The 20391-nt window shown below is 42.4% G+C and overlaps 1 protein-coding gene across 4 annotated transcripts in view; it reads left to right on the top strand.

Moving 5' to 3' along the window:
- The window catches only part of CAAP1 (caspase activity and apoptosis inhibitor 1), a 40405-nt gene extending 20695 nt beyond the window's left edge, over nucleotides 1-19710 (top strand). For all 4 annotated transcript variants that reach the window (XM_078785958.1, XM_068107784.2, XM_068107792.2 and 1 more), the window contains 2 exons: nucleotides 15990-16072; nucleotides 19135-19710. In XM_078785958.1, coding sequence (XP_078642084.1) covers nucleotides 15990-16072; nucleotides 19135-19469 — 418 coding nt within the window. In that variant the 3' untranslated portion in view covers nucleotides 19470-19710. The remainder of the gene's footprint in view (nucleotides 1-15989; nucleotides 16073-19134) is intronic.
- Nucleotides 19711-20391: the final 681 nt, after the last annotated feature.

Below are 20391 nucleotides of genomic sequence, written 5' to 3'. Positions count from 1 at the left end.
GGTCACAATCCCTTCAGTGGTTTCGGCGAAGACGTTGCCAGTGTTTACGGACTGACGGACGGACGATGCTCCATCGCATAAGCTCCCCTAAACTTTGTTACATGTGAACTAAAAATCATCAGACCTGTGAAAAAAAATCCCGAAAACAACTGTCAGTGACATCACCAACAACCTCGAGTGCAGGGGTGAAAGTATCACAATCTACTCTTCGTAAAAGACTTCAAATCAGAATTAAAGGCTACACTGCAACGTCCAAACATCTCATGAGCACCAAATATAGAAAGGCCAGATTAGAATTTGCCAAGAAGTACAGAGGTCAGCCAGTAGAGTTCTGGAACAAAGTTTTATTGACAGATGAGACCAAGATAAACCTTTACCAAAGCGATGGAAGGGTGAATGTGGAGAAAGGAAGGAACTGCATATGATCCAAAGCATATTATCTCATCTGTGAAGCATGGTGGAGGTCGTGTCGTGGCTTGGGCTTGTGTGGCTGCCTCGATAACAGGCTCACTCATCTATATTGATGATGTAACTAATGATGGCAGCAACAGGATGAATTCGGAAGTGTACAGAAACACTTTGTCTATGTACAAGAAAATGCCTCCAAACTCATTGGGCGGCACTTCACCATGCAGCAAGACAATGACCCAAAACACACCATCAACGCAACCAAAGAGTTCATCAGGGGGATAAGTGAAAGGTTTAGACTGGCCAAGTCAATATCATTATGTCAATCCAATGGCGCATGCATTTCACTTGCAGAAGAGGAGACTAAAGTCAGAACCCACAAAACAAACAACAACTGAAAATGGCTACAGTAAAAGCTTGGCAAAGAATCTCAAAGGAGGATACCAAGAGTTTGGTGATGTCATTCGGTCACAGGCTCGACACAGTTATTGCATGCAAGGGATATGCAACCAAATACTAACTATTATACCACTTCAACTTATTTTAAGTTGATCTATTCCAATACTTGCTTACCTAAAATGGGGGGGGACTGAACATAAAAGTGTTATTGTTCGACAATGATAATACATATACACTATACAGTATATGCATAGAAATACCAAGAAATAAAAGCTGACCTTCTGTACTTGTATTCCTCGTGTATTCTTGCCTCGTATTCAACTTTTGACTTCAAATCCAAACTTCAAAAGTTTGACTTAAATGGTCCAATTGTGATGGAGGGCACTTGTATGTATACGAGGTGTGTTCAAAAAGTATCCGACCTTTGTTCATAAAAAATACTCGTATCCAGATACAACAAACTTACACTAATCTCCTTCAAAGTAGTCCCCTTGGGCTGCCACACACTTCTCCCAACGGTTCTGCCACTGTCGGAAGCAGCGCTGGAACGCCTCTTTTGGGATGGCACGCAGCTGGTCCGTCGCATTCCGCATGATGTCTTCTCTGGACTGAAATCTGGTCCCTTTCAGGGGCATTTTCAGCTTGGAGAAAAGCCAGAAGTCACACGGAGCCATGTCGGGAGAGTAGGGAGCCTGACGAAGCACAGGTGTGTTGTGTTTGGCCAAGAAACTCTGTATCAAATGTGAAGAATGGGCGGGTGCGTTATCGTGATGGAGCTGCCAATTGCCCGCTGCCCACAGGTCCGGCCGTTTGCGTCGCACAGCGTCACGAAGGTGACGCAGAACCTCTTGGTAATACTCCTTGGTGATGGTTGTGCCGTGTGGTGCGTACTCGTGATGAACCACGCCACTGGAGTCAAAGAAGACGGTCAGCATGACTTTGACATTGCTGCGGACCTGCCTTGCTTTTTTTGGCCTCGGGGATGTTGGATGCTTCCATTGTGATGACTGCAACTTGGTTTCTGGGTCGTACCCATAAACCCAGGACTCGTCGCCAGTGATCACTGTGTTGAGGAAGCTGGGATCGCTGTTCACAGTCTCCAGCATGTCCTGTGCGATCTCCAAACGGAGTTGCTTCTGCTCAATCGTTAGCAGCTTTGGTACGAACTTCGCTGAGATTCTCCTGAAGTCCAAATCCTCCTTCATAATGGAATGAACGGATCCAATGCTGACGCCCACCTCGTCTGCAAGTTCTCTGATCGTGATTCGACGATCCTGCATCACCAGGGTCCTCAATTGGTCAATGACGATCTCATTTCGGGATGTTGAGGGCCTACCCGAACGTGCTTCACTCTCCACTGATGTGCGGCCATCTTTGAAGCGGTTGTACCACTCCTTTATCTGTGTGGTGCTCATTGCTTCGTCCCCGAAGGCCTGTTGAATCTTGCGGATCGTTTCCACTTGGGAATCGCCAAGCTTTACACAAAATTTGATGCAGTAGCGTTGTTCAAGTTTTTCCGTCATTTTGTCAAAAAAGAAAATCCGACGGCGCTCACTTACACTTCCTCACTCATCGGCGGTCTGCCGTCGAATGACAGCTTCTGCAGGTGGGAAAAAATTCACGCGTGCGCATTAGGATCGCCTACATACGTGCACCAATCAACGCCTCCCTAGCTTCATTTGTTTACGCACGACAAATTAAGGTCGCATACTTTTTGAACACACCTCGTATATGTATTGTATGTATGGTATGTAGGTCGTGTGTGTGCAAAGCCCTTTCTTTGATTTCTATACAATTCCACATGCCTTGACCAATCTCCACTAAATTTTGCATACGTGCTGAGGGTGTGCAAGTCATGGGCACAAACTCACTTACCCCCACAAGGAAATTCTCTGTCTCTCTCTCTCTCTGTCTGTCTGTCTGTCTCTCTGTCTCTCTGTCTCACTGTCTCTCTGTCTCTCTGTACATCTGAGAAACGACAGGGACAATCTCCACCAAATTTTGCAAACGTGCTGGCTGCTGGGGGTATCTAGTGTCAGGTCATGGGCACAACCCTCTCACCGCCACACTCCCACAAGGCAATTCTCTGTATGTAAGTGTGTGTACGTCTGAAAATCATAGCAAAAGAGAATGACTGCACTGTGGGTCACAACGTGCGACTCAAAATATGTATTTCTCGCCTCCTCTATCCACTCAACTCCCTCATCCTTGCTGTTGAAGTTATTATACAAATCATCTCCAAGGGTCTTCACGGTTTGATGCAATCTCAATTACGAATCTGACAGACAGCTGGGTCTGGTTTCAGGTAACTTCTACACCCACTCTGAACGGGAGTGGCAGGAAGGGTTATGTTATTTTCTTATATGAGAAATAGAGATTACAGTCGATATTGGCTCTGGCCTCAATGATGTTAGACGTGTATTCAGTTACGAAGTTTCCGCCTTCCCGCTCTCTCTGTGGTGATAAACTTTTTTTTTCTTTTTTTTTGTATACAAGATTGAGGCTCGTGTAAGTGCTAAAATAAAATAAAATAAAATAAAAATGAGTTTTTCCTCATAAAAAACTATACATGGTCAGTGGACTTTGCCAATTAAGCGCGACTGAATTGGCTTTTAAAATCCGTTAACGGCCAATTGGGACATGCATATTTGATGCACATGAGGCACCGTTCAAAAATTACGTAACTATTTTTTTCGGGAGGCATGTATGGGCTTGCTTAAACCTCATTAATAATTTAACACTCGACACAAAGAAAGCCAATGGAAGTCTGACACAACAAAACCGGACAGTGTATAATCAGCAGAGACCCATGCAGGCCGGATGGGTTAGTGCCATCAAGAAACAAGATGGCGGCAATATCATTTCTTCTTGGCACTATGGTGGGTGGAGTCGAGCGACTGATGTTGATGTGGTCCGGTAGCTGTCCAACCAATTAGTGCACATTTCAAAAATCTACACACAACAAGAATCCCAACAAGTACAGATACATTCAAAGTACTCCGCCCTCATGCCAAATAAATAAATAACATCCTCCAGCGCAGCATTGCCAGGGTGCCTTCGGCGCTCGACAATACTGCTGTGCAGCGCATCGAGACTGTATTGGGAGGGAGAGTTGTACAATAATTGATTGATTAATTGCATCAATAAATAATAATCATAAAGTAATTTCTTAATCAATTGGCTAATAGCATACCTCAAACACCAGTGTTTCATCCAAAGCTGTAAGTTTTTGAAAATTAACTAAATCAATTAATCAAAAATTAAATGATTAATTGATTAATCAATAAATAATTAATCGATTAATTGATGAATCAATAAATCTAAAATACTCTTTACAGCCAAATCACTTGGTCATTGTTGTGTCCAAATATCAGCTTCCTAGCTGAAAAAATGCCTGAGATATTGCCCAGATGAGAAAGGAAATAAATAAGTCGTTAATTAATCGATAATAATTAAGTTACTAATCAATTAATTAATTGATCAAAAAAACCAAAACTATTGTTTTTGCCAAAGCACATGCTCACTATTGTGACAAAATTTCAGCTTCCTAGCTCAAAAGGTTGCTGAGATATCACTCGGACAAACAAACAAATAAGCAAGAAAGAAAGAAAACAAGTTTAGATACATTCAAAGTACACCGCCCCCATGCCAAATAAATAGATATCCTCCAGCGCGGTATTGCCAGGTCACCTTCGGCGCCTGGCAATGCTGCCGTGCAACACATAGCGATGGTATTGGGAGGGAGAGGTGTACAATAATTGATTGATTAATTGCGTAATTAAAATCAAAAAATAATGATCATAAAATAATTTCTTAATCAATTGGCTAATAGCATACCTCAACCATCAGTTTCATCTGAAGCTGTAACGTTGTGAAAATTAAATAAGTCGTTAATCGAAAAAATTAAATAATTGATTGATGAATTGATGAATCAATAAATAATTAATCGATTAATTATTTATTAATCAATAAATCAAAAATATCCTTTATAGCCACATTACTTGGTCATTTTCATGTCCGAATATCAGCTTCCTAGCTCAAATGGTGCCTGAGATAATGCTGAGCTGAGAAAGGAAATAAATAAGTGCTTAATTAATCAATAATAATGAAATAACGAATCAATTAATTGATTAATCAAAAAAAAAATACCGTTTTTGCCAAAGCATTTGCTCACCATTGTGCCAAAATTTCAGCTTACTAGCTCAAAGGATGGCTGAGATATTGCCCAGACAAACAAACAAACAAACAGAAGACATCATGCAGAGTACGATACTTACAATATCCACCCCCCCCCCCCCACCCCCTAAAAAAAAGGTTCCAATTTATCCAGCAAATTGTCCATTCCATAAAGATCAAAATTGACGATCTTGATCAAAGCTCGGGTCAATAAGATGAAAAGTGATGATTTTTAGATGAAAATTGATGATTTTTGAAGTTTGAGCTAGAGTTGACCTTTGACCTTTTGACCTCAAAAATAGTTGGTTTCCCAATTTATTGACTCAATATACAAATGTTCAATTTTCAAGTCAATCGGATTAAAAATGGCGATTTTAGAAATTTGACCTCCAGATGACCTTTGAGCTTTGACCTAAAAATCAACAGGCTTCTCAATTGTGACGACCTCTACGACTTGGTGAAGTTTCATGAAGATCGGTTGAAAATTGTGACCTGTATGTGACTGACTGGCATACATACAGACAAACAAACAGACAGAATAATGCACAAGACCAACCCATATACTTGAAAATTCTTCGATTTTGCAAGTTAAAATCTTCGATTTTGCCAGTAACAAACAACCGGAGTGAAAACTGAGTACTCCCTTTCAGCGTGCGTCATTATCGGGCCCCCTTTGGTGCCTGGCAATGGTGTCATGCAGCGCCTGGAGATGGCATCGGAAAGGAGCGGTGTACAACAACAGCAACGCGGAGCTCTTGTAGACGTGCGACATGTCGCAGGTAAAAACGACAACGTTAGACTGAGGAGAAACTGACCTCAAAGAAGGAAAAGAGGTATGGTGCACTCCCAAGTTATTATTTTCTGGAACTTTAAACCTCAGTCTTCTTCATGGTTTTTTTGCTAAAGTCTAAATAACCCGATCTTGATTGTTTGATTGTGTATGTGCCCGTGTGTGTGCATGTGCGTGTGTGCATGTGAGTGTGCATTGTCCCCCGCCACATGGCATGCTCTGTTTTTATTTTATTTTAATTTTTTAATGCAATTCCACATCCCTAGGCCAATTGCCCCGGAATTTACTGTACCACATTATTGTAACACGCGGTAGGACAACGTCACAATCAAAAATTGCAATTCTTAATCAAATTGATGTTAAAACAACAAATAACAGAGCTTTGGACAATCTAGCATCATATCTCAGGTTACCCCTCAGTCGGGAAATGGGCCGAACTTGTCTTAACCCTTGGTGTCGGTTCAAAGGTCAATTATTTGTCAGGAATCAAACCAATTGCATTTAAGTATTTATATTACCTATGCCACGGTATCCCCAGAGAGACGCCACGGTGAGCACACACACGGAAAACGCAGACACACCACAGTGAAGCGGTGTCAGGCATGCGAGACAAGACATGCCAAACTGGTGGAGGAGGTCTGCAAGGTGAAAAAGAGGTGTCAAGCATGAGCCTGATGCATAACGCCATTGGCGTCACTGTCCAGCCTGTGAGACCAGCCTGCTTTGTGCCTCCCGACGGTCAGCACAGGGAAGACTGCACATACTGACATCAAACAGCGTTGTCAACTCTTCTGTTCGTCCTTTCGGAGTCTGCCCACATAAAAATCGACTCAGGATAGCCGTTAGAGCCGTTAGAACCATTACAGCAACTCTGGCCTTATCTCATTCACTCGGGGAACACGCCACAGAGAGAGATGAGTGTGAGAGAAAAGGAAACCTGCTCCTTGTGTGAAGCTCACACACATCGTGTCAGTCTTGGATTAGGGTCCATTCTCCCCAGCTGCAATCACCCCGCACCAGCACTTGTGCCACAAAGCTGTACCACAAACCACCACACACCATAAAGCCACGCAGAACCTTGCAGGAATTGTAACGCAGCAGGCAGGAACCATGAAGAGAAGAGAAAGATACCCTTCGGTTTATATGATGCAGAAACTCATAAAGTTTTGTGCACACTATCAATACACTTCATTGGGAGCTCTGCTTGTCATGCATAGGACATCAAAGCGGTACACGAGTTTTTGCCATGTTCGGCTCAGCCTGCTTGCGTATACCTTTACGCATGCAGCTATGATCCGAGAACGAAGATGCTGCAGATTTTCCACCTTGGTGTTATAGACAACATCTTTGACAAACCCCCACAGAAAAAAAATTAAGGTGGGTTGTTTCTGGCGATTTCTGGGGCGAGACGGTTGGTCTATCTCGGCCGATCCAGCGACCTGGAAATTTTTCATTCAGGACGGCTCGAGCGACTAAGGCCTAATGAGGAGTGCTGTCCTGGTGAAAAATGATATCTGGTTGCAGGTGTTCAATCTGTGGGAAGGGAAATCCTTCCAACATGTTCATGTAAATAGTTGAGGTCACTGTATCCTCCGCAATGAAAAACAGGCCCACCAAGCGGTCATGGAGAAGTCCACACCACACATTGGACTGTCGCTTATGTGATCAATCACCACGTGGGGTTTTCAAAGCCCCAGATCCTCACATTATGCCGGATGACCTTCTCCGATACATGAAAGTAGCTTTGTCTGTGAACATGAGCTTTCTCAGGTAATCTCCATCATCTTCTGTGTGACAGATCATTTCTAAGGGAAATTGCTTACATTTGGGTCCGTCATTTGGTTTGAGTTCCTGCAGAATCTGCACCTTATGGACATAAAGCTTCAGTCTTTAATGCAAAATCCTGTGTACAGTGGTGGTTAGTGGGCCCAGTTCTCTGGATGCGCATCAGATTGATTTTCTGAGACTTTGTTTGAATGATTCACACACTTGTGTCTGCTGTCTGTTGCATTTGTTCTTGGTCGACTGATACTTTTCTGTTTCTGACAACTTCCAGTCTCCTTAAACCTCTTGCAACACTCTGATACTAGCCTGCGATGGCAGATTCCTTTCATACCTTGTACGGAAATTACACTGAATTTGTGTCGGATCTTGTCTCAATGAACCATTCGACACGCTGAGCTTTCTCATGTGGAGTTGCCATTTTTAAAATATTAAACCACCAGACCTGAACATAACGAAAACTTTGAGTTTCTGTATCATATAAAACAAAGGGTATCATTGTATCATTTGTGGTACTAAATATATTAACAACCAAAGTTGTCCAGGTCTTTTTTTTTTTTTTCCTGCTCTTTTGTCATTCTCCCAGTTGTTGGTGTATATTTCTTGATATTTCTTTTTATATATATATATATTTTTTTTTTTTTACAATTGCTGGGGCTGTATTTGGTGCCGTTTCATTTTCCTGTGCTGCATCTTCTATTCGCACCTGCTTTTGGAAATTCCTAGCAAGGTGAGTTTAGGGATACCTTTTCAAGTTTGTTGTGTTCATGTTGTTTACAAATTGCATCTGATGATCTGTTGAGCATTTCACATACTCAGATAGTCCTACACTTGTCGCTCTGTGCAATTGGTTGAGTTCCATCAGGCTGCTCCCTCCCTCTCGTCTTTGCATGTACATTCTCGGGATGCACTGGTTTTTGTAAAACATTTTGTTGATGGTAAGGAGTTTTCTTGTTTTGATGTCAAACTTGTTGATTTCTGATTGGGCCCAGTTTATTATTCCGCAGCTACATTGGAACACTGGTACTGTGAGCTGGTTTATGGCTTTCATTTTGTTTCTTGGGGAGAGGTATGTTTTCAGGATCAGCTTTGATCGAAGTTGGTATTATTTGGCTGTTGTTTTGCGCATTTGTGACATTTGGTGGCCCTCTTTAACTCCGAGGTGTGTGTTTTTATGTGTGTGTTTGGGTATTTGTTCTTGAAGAAATGCGGGCAAGGGGGTTAACAAGGAGAGATGCAGAAAATAAGGCAAAATGGAGAAGATTGTCATGGGGACCGCAAGGCTAACCCCCGCTCTAGCCGGGAAAATGGCCTTAAAATGCATGTTGTTGTTGTTGGTGTTTGGGTATTTGTGTGTGTGTGTGTCCCGACCCATACACACCTGAATATTTGAAAAAGAGAAACATGCATGCATCTAACGTGCATGTCCTGTTTTTGTATTCAAGTAGATAAAGCTCCATGTCATGGTTCATTAATTTTAGTTTCACCATTGTGTGGCGATTCATTTTAAAATTCAGCTGGTCTGATTATTGCTGGAATTGCAGCCATCAGTTCTTCAGGACTTGTATACCGGGAAATTTATTAGAGGCAAGACAGAAAACCGGCAATGCTCTTGGCTGATAAGCCAGGGTGAAACACTACCCTCTGAGGAATAATGCCTGACCGCCTCTAAGCCATAAATCCAGCTGAAAAGGGACGATAAAGGTGCAACTTGCACACCATTCAGTGGCATTTTAAGCTTTTAAGCCATGAGACCGAATGCTGATGAATTGTCTAACTACGTGTGGGCAATTTTGAAATGTTATTGGTGCCTTAACAGACACATTCAATCATAGCACTTACATATTTGTGGTGTAGTTCATGCAGGCCATGACTCAGACATGATGATGCTCGCCCTCACTTGGCAGGTGTTACTACGACTACTACTGTGGCGCAGGTGCGTTGGGAAGTTCTAATCAATCCCCCATATAGTTCAGACATGTCAACGTATGATTTTTATATATATATTTTTTGTACACAAGATCGAGGCTCGTGAAAGAGCTAACATTAATCACACAAAAAGTCAAACCGACACATAAAACACAAAATAAGGGGAGCGGTAGACAAGATGGGGAGGGAGGGGGAAGGACACAAACACATTTGAGAGCAGGGACATCAAGAGAACTGTGGGAGGGAGTGGGCTTTGGGGGAGGTGGGAGAGGTATAAAACATATGGACACTGTAAGGACTTCCAGGAAAGAAGTTGGAATTTCAAAAAAGTGGATCTGGGGTGAATTAGCGGGGGTAGAAAAGATCAAGGTTTTGGATGGGGGAAGATAAGAGATGGTGGTGAACAGCTGTTTTAAAGACCTGGAGGGAGGAGTGGGATTGAAGGGAGTGGGGGAGTTTGTTCCAGAGGCAGGAGAAAAGGGGAATGAAAGAGTGAAGGTGAGCAGAGAGCCTAGATTTTGGCAGTTTGACCATAAGAGGGTTGCTGGCAGATCTTGTGTGACCTGTAGGAATATTTGGGGGACAGAGCAGAGGGAACAAGGCTGGAGAGGAGTCGGTAGAAGACAGAAAGACCACCAATCTGCCTGCGGTGAGTGAGTGAAAGATCCTCGGAGTTAGCTTCATCGCAGGAGATTCCAATGATTCTGAAAGCTTTGGTTTCAACAGCGTGAAGCCGAGCTAGGTGTGAGGCAGGAGCACCGGCCCAGAGGGGGGAGCAGTATTCCATTGAGCTGTGGATGAAAGCCTTGTATGTGGTGAGGAGCTCAGGTGTGCCAAGGAAGGACTTCGCACGATGGAGGATGCCCAGTCAGCGACTGGCTTTGGAGGCCAGCTTGGAAACGTGTTTTTCCCAAGAAAGATCATGGCAGATAGTGAGACCCAAAAGCTTTAGCGACAGAACTTCTTGGAGAGGATTGTTGAGAAAGTAGATGGGAGGGTTTTCCAGTTGGTCTTTTCAGAGAGACATAGTAAGAGTGTGAGATTTGTCAGGATTGAAAGACATGTTCCACTTGATTGACCAGTCTGTGATTTTGTCGAAGTCTGCAGAGAGTGAGGAGGCTGCAGACTACCATTCTGAAGGATGAGGAATGGAGCGGCAGAGAGTGGAGTCATCAGCAAAGAGATAGAGAGGATTTTCCAGAGAGTCTGAGAGATCATTGATGAAGACCAGAAAAAGCACAGAGCCCAGAACACTACCTTGGGGAACTCCAGCCAGAACAGAAGGGGAGATGAGAGAAATCCATTCAGGGCCACACGATGACTACGACCAGAGAGGAAGTCCGCAAGCCATGCGTGGAGATTTCCATGGATGCCATAGGAGGAGAGTTTGGTGAGCAGAGCTGGGTGCCAGACAGTATCAAAGGCACGTGATATGTCAAGGGACACATCTCCGATTTCCTGTTTGGCATTGAGGACCTCCATCCATTGTTGAGACAGCAGAAGCAACATGTCCAGAGTAGAATGACCTGGTCTGCATCCAAATTGATGATCAGAGATCATGCCATTGGAGAAGAGGAAGGATTGATTTGGAAGATTTTTTTTTGTTGATTTGTTGAAGATTTGTGAATTGGAAGATTTGAATCACCTTGGACCACTGAAAGAACACCTTGGTAGCATTAGGTTTGTGAATGATGAAGACATGCATCCTCAAATGGCTGTGAACCCTTCGCACAGGTTTCAATGTGAAGAACATCAAAGTGATATGACAATGAGGGGAATGCTTTGCATAATTGGTGAAATTTTTGTGTTATATATCCTCCACTCATTACATGCTGACCCCCGCTTCCTCCCTTTACCCCCACAACGCTTGTATTTTCTCTTGTACGTCCTTTCTTCTACCCTCTCAGGGACTTTTGAGGGCTGTTTCATTTTAAAGGTCAATTTCTGTCACTTTTTTGAGTGCAGATATACAGTGCCCTCCATAAATATTGGAACAGTGAAGTCAAATATGTAATTATTGTTATATACTCAAGGAATTTGGATTTGAGATCAAAAGATGAATACGAAGCAAGAAGGTCAGCTTTTTGTCCCCCGTCGCACGGCGGAGCGAAAGGGGGACTATGGCTTTCCCCTCCGTCCGTGTGTGTGTGCGTCCGTCCGTGCGGGCATGCATGCGTGCATACGTGCGTGCGTGCATAAGCGAAGGACCGAATTCTAAGTTGGTGTGGGTGCAACCCCACGTCAAAATCCAAGATGGCCACCGCCATGTATGTCTGAACCTTGTGAGCGGAATATCTTGAAAAATAAGCGAAGTACCAACTTCTAATCCGGTGTGTGGGTGTATCTAGGCATAAGGAAGAACGCTATTGAAAATTGGGTAGCCACGTCAAAATCCAAGATGGCCACCACCATATATATGTCAACCTTGTGAGCGAAATATCTTGAAAAATAAACGAACTACTAACTTCTAATCTGGTGTGTGGGTGTATCTACGCATAAGGAAGAACGCTATTGAAAATTGGGTCGCCACGTCAAAATCCAAGATGGCCGCCGCCATGTATGTCTGAACCTTGTGAGCGGAATATCTTGAAAAATAAACGAACTACCAACTTCTAATCTGGTGTGTGGGTGTGTCTATGCATAAGGAAGAACGCTATTGAAAATTGGGTAGCCACGTCAAAATCCAAGATGGCCACCACCATATATATGTCAATCTTGTGAGCGAAATATCTTGAAAAATAAACGAACTACTAACTTCTAATCCGGTGTGTGGGTGTATCTAGGCATAAGGAAGAACGCTATTGAAAATTGGGTAGCCACGTCAAAATCCAAGATGGCCACCACCATATATATGTCAACCTTGTGAGCGAAATATCTTGAAAAATAAACGAACTACCAACTTCTAATCTGGTGTGTGGGTGTGTCTATGCATAAGGAAGAACGCTATTGAAAATTGGATCGCCACGTCAAAATCCAAGATGGCCGCCTTGCGTCTTCCACTTTGTCAACTCACATCACTTCACCGACGGGGGACTGAGGCGTAACGCTTGTATTTAATGGTGTTTCTATGGTTTACAATTGGTAGAACAATAGCATTTTTTATGTTCAGTCCCCCCATTTTAGGTATGCATAAGTATTGGAACAAATGAGTGGCAGGTATTTATTTTTGCTTTGCACTCTGTGGTTCTTGTTGCATTGATTATTCACACATAAAATAGCTGTGAATGTCAACTCTTCGTTTTAGCCTTGGATTTTGCCGTGTAAGTTTTCCTTGGGAGTCAGAAGGCATAAACTAACATGAAGACCAGGCAACTGTCTATGATAATAAAACAAGTAATTTGGAAGCTGAACGAACAGAATAATTAAATTTGAACCACAGCACAAAAACTGGGAATAGCAAATGCAATAATTTGGAATATTTTGAAAAAGAAAGAAACCACGAGTGTACTTAACCATAGACAACGACTAGGTCTGCCAAGGAAAACAACTGCAGTTGATGTCAGAAAAATCACCAGAGCTGTGAAGAAAAAATCCTAAAACAACTATCAGTAACATCACCAACAACCTCCAAAATGCAGCGGTGAAAGTATCACAATCTACCGTTTGCAGAACACCTCGACAGCAGAATTACAAAGGCTACACCGCAAGATGCAAACCTCTCATCAGCACCAAAAATAGAAAGGCCTGATTAGAATTTGCCAAGAAGTACAGAGGTGAGCCAGTGAGTTCTGGAACAAAGTTTTATGGACAGATGAGACCAAGATAAACCTTTCCGAAAGCGGTGGAAAGGGGAAAGTGTGGAGAAAGGAAGGAACTGCATTTGATCCAATGCTTTCTACTCATCTGTGAAGAATGGTGGATACTCATCCTCCTTGGGTTCATTGCTGCATCCTGAACTGGCTCACTCATCGTTATTGATCGTGTAACTAATGATGGCAGCAGCAGAATGAATTTGGCAGTGTAAGAAACATTTTGTCTGTGTATGTACAAGAAATTGTCTCCAAACTCATTGGGCAGCGCTTCACCATGCATCAAGACAATGATCCGGAACACACTGCCAGCACAACCAAGGACTTCATCAGGGGAAAAAGTGGAAGGTTTTAGACTGGCCAAGTCAAATCTGATTTAAAATCCAATGGAGCATGAATTTCACTTGCTGAAGAGGAGACTAAAATCAGGAAGTCCTCCAAACAAATAACAACTGTAAATGGCTGCAATAAAGGATTGGCAAAGCAGCTTGAAGGAAGATACCGAGAGCTTTTAAAACGAGAGCTTTTTTCTACAGCTTTTAAAACATTTCCTTTATTTCATATGAATTTTATACTTTAATGCTGGAGAACCCAAATCGTCGTCTTGGCACTTTCAAAACCTTCTGTTTGGCAGCGCACTGTACTGAGAAAAATATTTACACTGTCATGCCCTGAGGACAGGGTAACTAACTAAGATTAGGTGTTGACGCCCTGAGGGCAGAGCAACAGTGAGATCACTGACATTCAGCATTCAGACAAATATGGCAGTGCCTAGTGCTGTTTTACTATGACCTGTTGTTTTACCATGAAAATACCCTTACCGTGACCTTTTTCTCAAGACTGAATCTTAGCCTCAAGACGCTTGGCAATGAAACTGGAATCACACGGAGTAAGGTGTTCTATGAACTCTCTAGGCTTCGATTTTTAGCTCAACTGGACTTTAGTTCGGTGAGCTTATGCGATTGAGCAGTGTTTGCATGCAAGTCAGTCAGTCAGTCAGTGAGCGAGTCCGTAAACACTTCAGTCATTATCGCTTGAACCTCTCGTTTTGATGAAAACACAGGATTTTGATGAAACTTGGCCACAAGCTTCATAGCTGATGCCTAACGAAGGTGTCTTGACCGCATCAAAATCTGCGCTCATTAAGCAGGTCAATGGGGCGGGTTTTGACCCCCCCCCCCACAAATAGGCATTTGCGCTCTTCTCCAAAACTACACACGGTTTTGATGAAACTTGATTACAGCCTTCATCTCCCGCGATGTACCAAAATGTTTTCACGGCATAAAAAAAAAATCAGAGTCTAAAGGGTTCTGCTGAAGGTTTGAGTGACTGTTGCTCCTGATCCAAGTAAGCTACAGGACCCACGGTTTTATTGTAATGCCTTCATCACGAAGTCGCCGGAGGCATTATGTTTTCAAGTTGTCTGTCCGGCTGTCAGTCCGTCCGTCCGTGATAACTTGAGAACGGCTGAAAGGATCTTAGTCGAACTTGGTGCAGGTATGTATAATGAGGTAAAGATGAACTGATTAGATTTCGGGGCCAAGAGGTCAAAGGTCAAAGTCTGTAATTGGTCTGTAACATGAAAACGGATGAAGGGACCTAATTCAAACTTGGTACAGGTATGTACAATGATGAAAAGATTAACTGATTAGATTTTGGGGGCAAAGGTCAAAGTCCTAATATGTCGATAACTTGAGACTGGCTGAAGTGGTCTAATTCAAATTTGGTACAGGTATGTATAATGATGTAAAGATGAACTGATTATAATTTGGGGCCAAGATGTCAAAGGTCAAATGTCACATCCCGTCAGGTAAAAATGCTGTTTCCGAGCTAACTCGTGAACCAGTCATGGAATTTTCACCAAACTTGGTATAAATATATATTATGGTGCAAAAATAAACTGATTTGTTTGTGGTGTCAAGAGGGCAAAGATCAGAGGTCATGTTAATTTCCAATTATTTCGTTACCACGATAACTTAAGAACAGCTGAAGGGATCTTAGTCAAACTTGGTGCAGGTATGTATAATGAGGTAAAGATTAACTGATTAGATTTTGGGGGCATGAGGTCAAAGGTCAGAGGTCATCTTAAGTACAAATCAAGTTGCCATGCCAACTTGTGAACCAGTGATGGGATTTTGAACAAACTTGGTATAAGTACATATATGATGCAAAGATTAACTGATTGGAATATGGCATCAACAGATAAAAGGAAGGTCAGAGGTCATGTCAGGGAAAAATGTGATTGAATGTGTTTAAAATTGAGAACAGCTGAGTGTATTTATATCAAACTTGGTGCAGGTGTTATAATGATGTAATAATGTGCGAGGAGGCATATCGGTCGACGTCGTGACGTCGAAGAGTGCCGGTCAGGTTCTATCTTGGATTGGGGAGTGGGGGGAGCAGGGGGTTACCTCCCACCCCCCACTCCACCCAAACTTCGGATCTTAACTCGTCCCTTATTTACCAACTGATTGCTCTGAAATCCCATAAGGCCTTCCAATCGATAGTCCGCAGGTTGGTTCTGTCGTAGGTTTTTTTTATTTCATATCAGGGGCTGCCCAGAGGATCAGGGGACTCCGAGGGGGTGGGGGTGTGGGGGGAGGGTTTCCTCCATATCAACAGAGGTCTGAACTACAACCTCAAGCGGTTACTGTCAGCCCACACGGGGCTATTTTTTAAATGATTTATGCACTTACTATTTTTCATCACATCATAATTTCTTTGTTTTTGTTATTTTCAACTCCTACCCCCAACAGGCAGGTCTGTGCTGTTGACTCCACCTGCTCTGGTGCCCCTTCTGCACCTTGTGATAGGACAGCTACCAAGGAGGTTGAGCAAGGTGAGTCTGTGCTGAGGATTGTTTCCCACAGCTGAGCTTCAACTTTACAATGCAACTTTACTGCCACTGGTTGGAGCTCGAGCTTTATTTAGTTAGATAATTTCTGTGCAGGATTTGCAGATATGTTGTGTTTTACTTTCAAAAGTGAAACAGAACCATCACAACAACTTCATTCACTTTTTTTTTCTTTCTGTATACCAAGTCGAGGCTCGTGTAAGAGCTAATACATATAACATATAATAAAGGGAGTGGGAGACAAGAAGGGGAGAGAGAGGGAAGCACAACACCAGTAGAGGACAGGGACATCGAGAGATCTGCGGAAGGGAGAGGGCTGGGGCTCGGTACACGGGATAAAACAAATGGACACTACAAGGACTTTCAGGAAAGAAAACAGGATTTGAAAAAGGTGGATTTGGGGCATATTAACGGGGTAGAAAAGATCAAGGTTTTGGATGGGAGAAGATAGATGATGGTGAACAGCTGTTTTGAAGACTTGGAGGGGGGAGTGGGATTGAAGAGAGTGTGGGAGTTTGTTCCAGTGGTGGGAAAAAAGAGGAATGAAAGAGTAAAGTTGACAGAGTCTTGATTTTGGCAATTTCACCAGAAGAGAGTTGCTGACAGATCTTATGCATCCTGCAGCAATGTTTGGGGGACAAGAGCACAGACAGAGCAGGGGGAGCTAGGCCGGAGAGGAGTTGGTAGAAGACAGAAAGACCGCCAACATGCCTGCGGTGAGAGAGTGAAAGGTCTTCCGAATCAGCTTTATACCAATGATTTTAAACGCCTTGGTTTCTACAGCGTGAAGCCAAGCTAGGTCTGAGACAGGAGCACCAGTCCAGAGGGGAGAGCTGAACTCCCTAAAGCTGCGGATGAAAGCTCTGTAAGTGGTAAGAAGCTCATTCGTGCCAAGGAAGGACTTTGCACAACGGAGGATGCCCAGTTGGCGACTGGCTTTGAAGGCCAGGTTGGAAATGTGTTTTTTCCAGAATTCAAATTCGAAAAGATGTTTGCCTAGAAATTCGAAGCTCATGGAAGAGCTCGAACACAGAATGGATCAGGATGCTACAGAACAAAATAATCAGCAGAAAGAGAAGGGGCAACACCAGCATTGTTGAAGAACAAAATAGAAGGGGACTTGGACAAATAAGGTATGTGGGGAGGAATAAGGGGTAGGAGAGGATGCATGGTTGTGGACGAGATGGATACAGAAGCAAACTCTCATGAAAGATAAACTAGAAATTTGGAGGAGGGATGGGATGAATAGAACAGATTATGGCTTTGGACTGGAGGAGGGGGGTTATCCAAGATGGTGGTGCAGAGCTAACTTGAAGATCTAGTCTCGAGGGAAGGATGCGATTGAAGAGATTGTGGAAGTTGGTCCCACCAGTGGGGAAAAAGAGGAACAAATGAGTGGAGGTGAGCACTGATTCTGGATCTTTGGAAAATTGACTATCGGTGTGTCGGCAGTTTTTTGCACCAGTCTGTGCCAAACACTTCCCCCTCCCTCTCAACCCCCCCCCCCCCTCCTCATAAAGAAAGAGAAATACTTGGTAGTAGCCAAATGGGTAGTTGACTTTGAGCATGGATGAGAGTCCGTTGAAGATTATTCCAGGTCGGGCAATAGTGGCCCACACTGTTGTCCAGGTCAAGGCATTAATCGTGGATGATCTGCGTCAAGGTCGCCAAATTAACCACAGGAATTGGAATTTCTCAAGGCCCCATTCTTGGCCATCGTACATGAACAATTGGCCTGTCCAATATCTCTGCAAGATGGATCCCCCAAAACGGCAGTTTAATAATTAAATGTTCTGCTCTCGTGAAGAAGAACTTTTGCACCCAACCATTACCTGGTGAGATAATCGTTTCATTTTTCTGGGATGCTAAGGGAATTCAGCTGATTGACTGTATGTATTCCTCACAAAATGACATTGGTAGGGAAATATTATGTCAGCCTCTCACAAGAAATTTTATTTGTATGTTATACACATTTTAATTATTTGTATGTTATAGTGATTGCAAATTATTGACTTATATATTTAATGATCTCGTATTTTATGTTATGTTGTAAATCATTTACAATTCAGCCTTGGCTGCGACGAATTGATAATAAAACCATGATCGATTGATTGATTGATTGAGAAATGTGGCAGACCGTCAAGGAAAAACATCAAAGGATGTTGACCATAGGTTTCCCCCTCCATGACAACAACCCTGTGTGCAAGATTCATTATGTTGTGCAGGCCATCAATCCCTCCAACCTAATCCTCCCAATGCAGTTGAGACCTGGCCCCCAGTGACTATCTGCTTCGACATGTGATGTCTCATCTGTGGCTGTCACTACACTGATGGCGAGGAGTTCACTCAAGTAACAGACTCAGCTGAAGGAGCAATCTGAACATTTTTGGAGGGAGGCATTAAGTGTTTAGTCTTGGTGTCCGTGGTGTCCCGCTTTTTGAAGAATATTTTCCATTGTTTAACTTTTAATTGTTATTTAATTTTCTAATGTTGAGATAAGATTTTTTTCCAATTTGCAATTATTTAACTTTCAATTTTTTTTTATTTTCCAATTTTCAAATACTTAATTTTTATCATTTTTCCAAATATGTAATTTTTATTGATTTATTTTTCAATTATGTATTTTGTTATTTATTTAACTTTGCTTTCAATTTTCAATTCTTTAACTTCTTAATTATTTAATTCTTCCAGTATTTAATTTTTTTCATTATTATGGTTCCTTTTTGTTTTCATTATGAAGCAGAATTTCAAGTGCTACCAATTGGCGAATATTATGATTTAGCTATACTGGGAACCATCAGTGATCTCTGATCACAGTCCTCTTGTTTTAATTGGTATTACCTGTTTGAAAGATAAATGGAGCAAATACATTGAAGTCGACGAATTGAAAAATAAAATAATTTTCCATGTCTTTATATATTGTATCCTTTCCTAGAACTCTGTGAATGTCCTTTATATTTGTATGTAGCATGAAGCTTTGAATGTGCAAGGGCAAGTGGAAGTTGGGGTGATGGTGCTTAGTAATAACGCTCTCCTGTTGTTTTTAGGTTACGATTCTGATGTGCTGAGCCTTGTTGCAAAAAGCGATGACAACGATCAGATTGAATTGCAGGAAAGAGAAGATCTTGAAGAACCGGATGATGCACACAGTGCGTGTAACGATGCAGAGGGTAAAAGAGAAAGCGAAGGTCGTAATGACCTGGAAAGCGACATTGACAGATGCGTTAAGAATATCTTGCACTTACCGCAGACATCTGATGCCCTTGGTCTGTCTGGACCTACCTCGCAGTTGGAAATGCTCGAACTGGAACTGCGTGCGCGAGCCATCAAAGCCCTAATGAAGGCCAATGAAAGGGCACTGGAATCTCACGATAATGACTGAGCCTGTATGTTATACCACGGCGCAATTGTAATAATGTTGGTCGAACGTAAATGTGGACTAAATTGGCAATTGTACGATAATGTACTATATTATTGTATTGGTTTGTGCACTGCTGGCTTTTGTTCAAATCGTTCTCACAATCTGCATTTTCCAAACCTCATATCTGTACTTATCTGTTTTAAAGCTTCAGTTAATTTCTATCAACTTTTTTTTGCCTCATAAAGTTGTTGAATTTTTTTCATTTTTGTTTGTTCTGAAGTGATCATTTTGAGAGGCCAATTCAGTGGGTAAGCTCGTTGGAGGTTTGGAGTGGTGAAGCAGTCTCTTGCAACAAAAAAAAATTGTGTGCTTTTTCCATTGTTATCCAGCAATGACAACAGCAAGAGAGAGAGAGAAAAAAAGAGAAAAAATGAGAAAGAGAGAGAAAGAGTGTGTGTGTGTGTGCATGCGTGCGCTTACTTCTTCTTTCCCTCATATTTTTACCTTGCGCTCGCGAAGCGAAAAGAAGGGTTAGGCATTTGGTTGCGTATGTGTGGTGTACGTGCGTGTCTGTATTTTTCAAACTCTTTTTCTCGGCAAACGTTAGTCCAATTGACACAACATTTTACCATGGGGGCGCCTCTGCCTGTATCATTTTTTATTCATAATTATGACATAATAGGTCACGTGGTATGGACACCATATTGGAAAAACGTTACACCTCTATATCTCTGAAACTGCTGAAAGGAAAAAAATGTTTTAACATGGCTCATTGTCAAGTACTCCACATGGGGAATAAGATATGTTAATGATGAGGTTATTGGTGCCTTAATTATGACGTCATAGTTCGACAAGGACAACAGTTTGTCTGATTGGTTTGACATTTCTTTAGCGTGATCTACGCAACAATTGTATTCGAGAATATAAATGTATGATGTCATCG

Source organism: Myxine glutinosa, chromosome 1, assembly GCF_964187855.1.
Source record: "Myxine glutinosa chromosome 1, kmMyxGlut1.1, whole genome shotgun sequence".
Taxonomy (NCBI): Eukaryota; Metazoa; Chordata; class Myxini; order Myxiniformes; family Myxinidae; genus Myxine; species Myxine glutinosa.
This window is presented reverse-complemented; position numbering and strand designations above follow the sequence as displayed.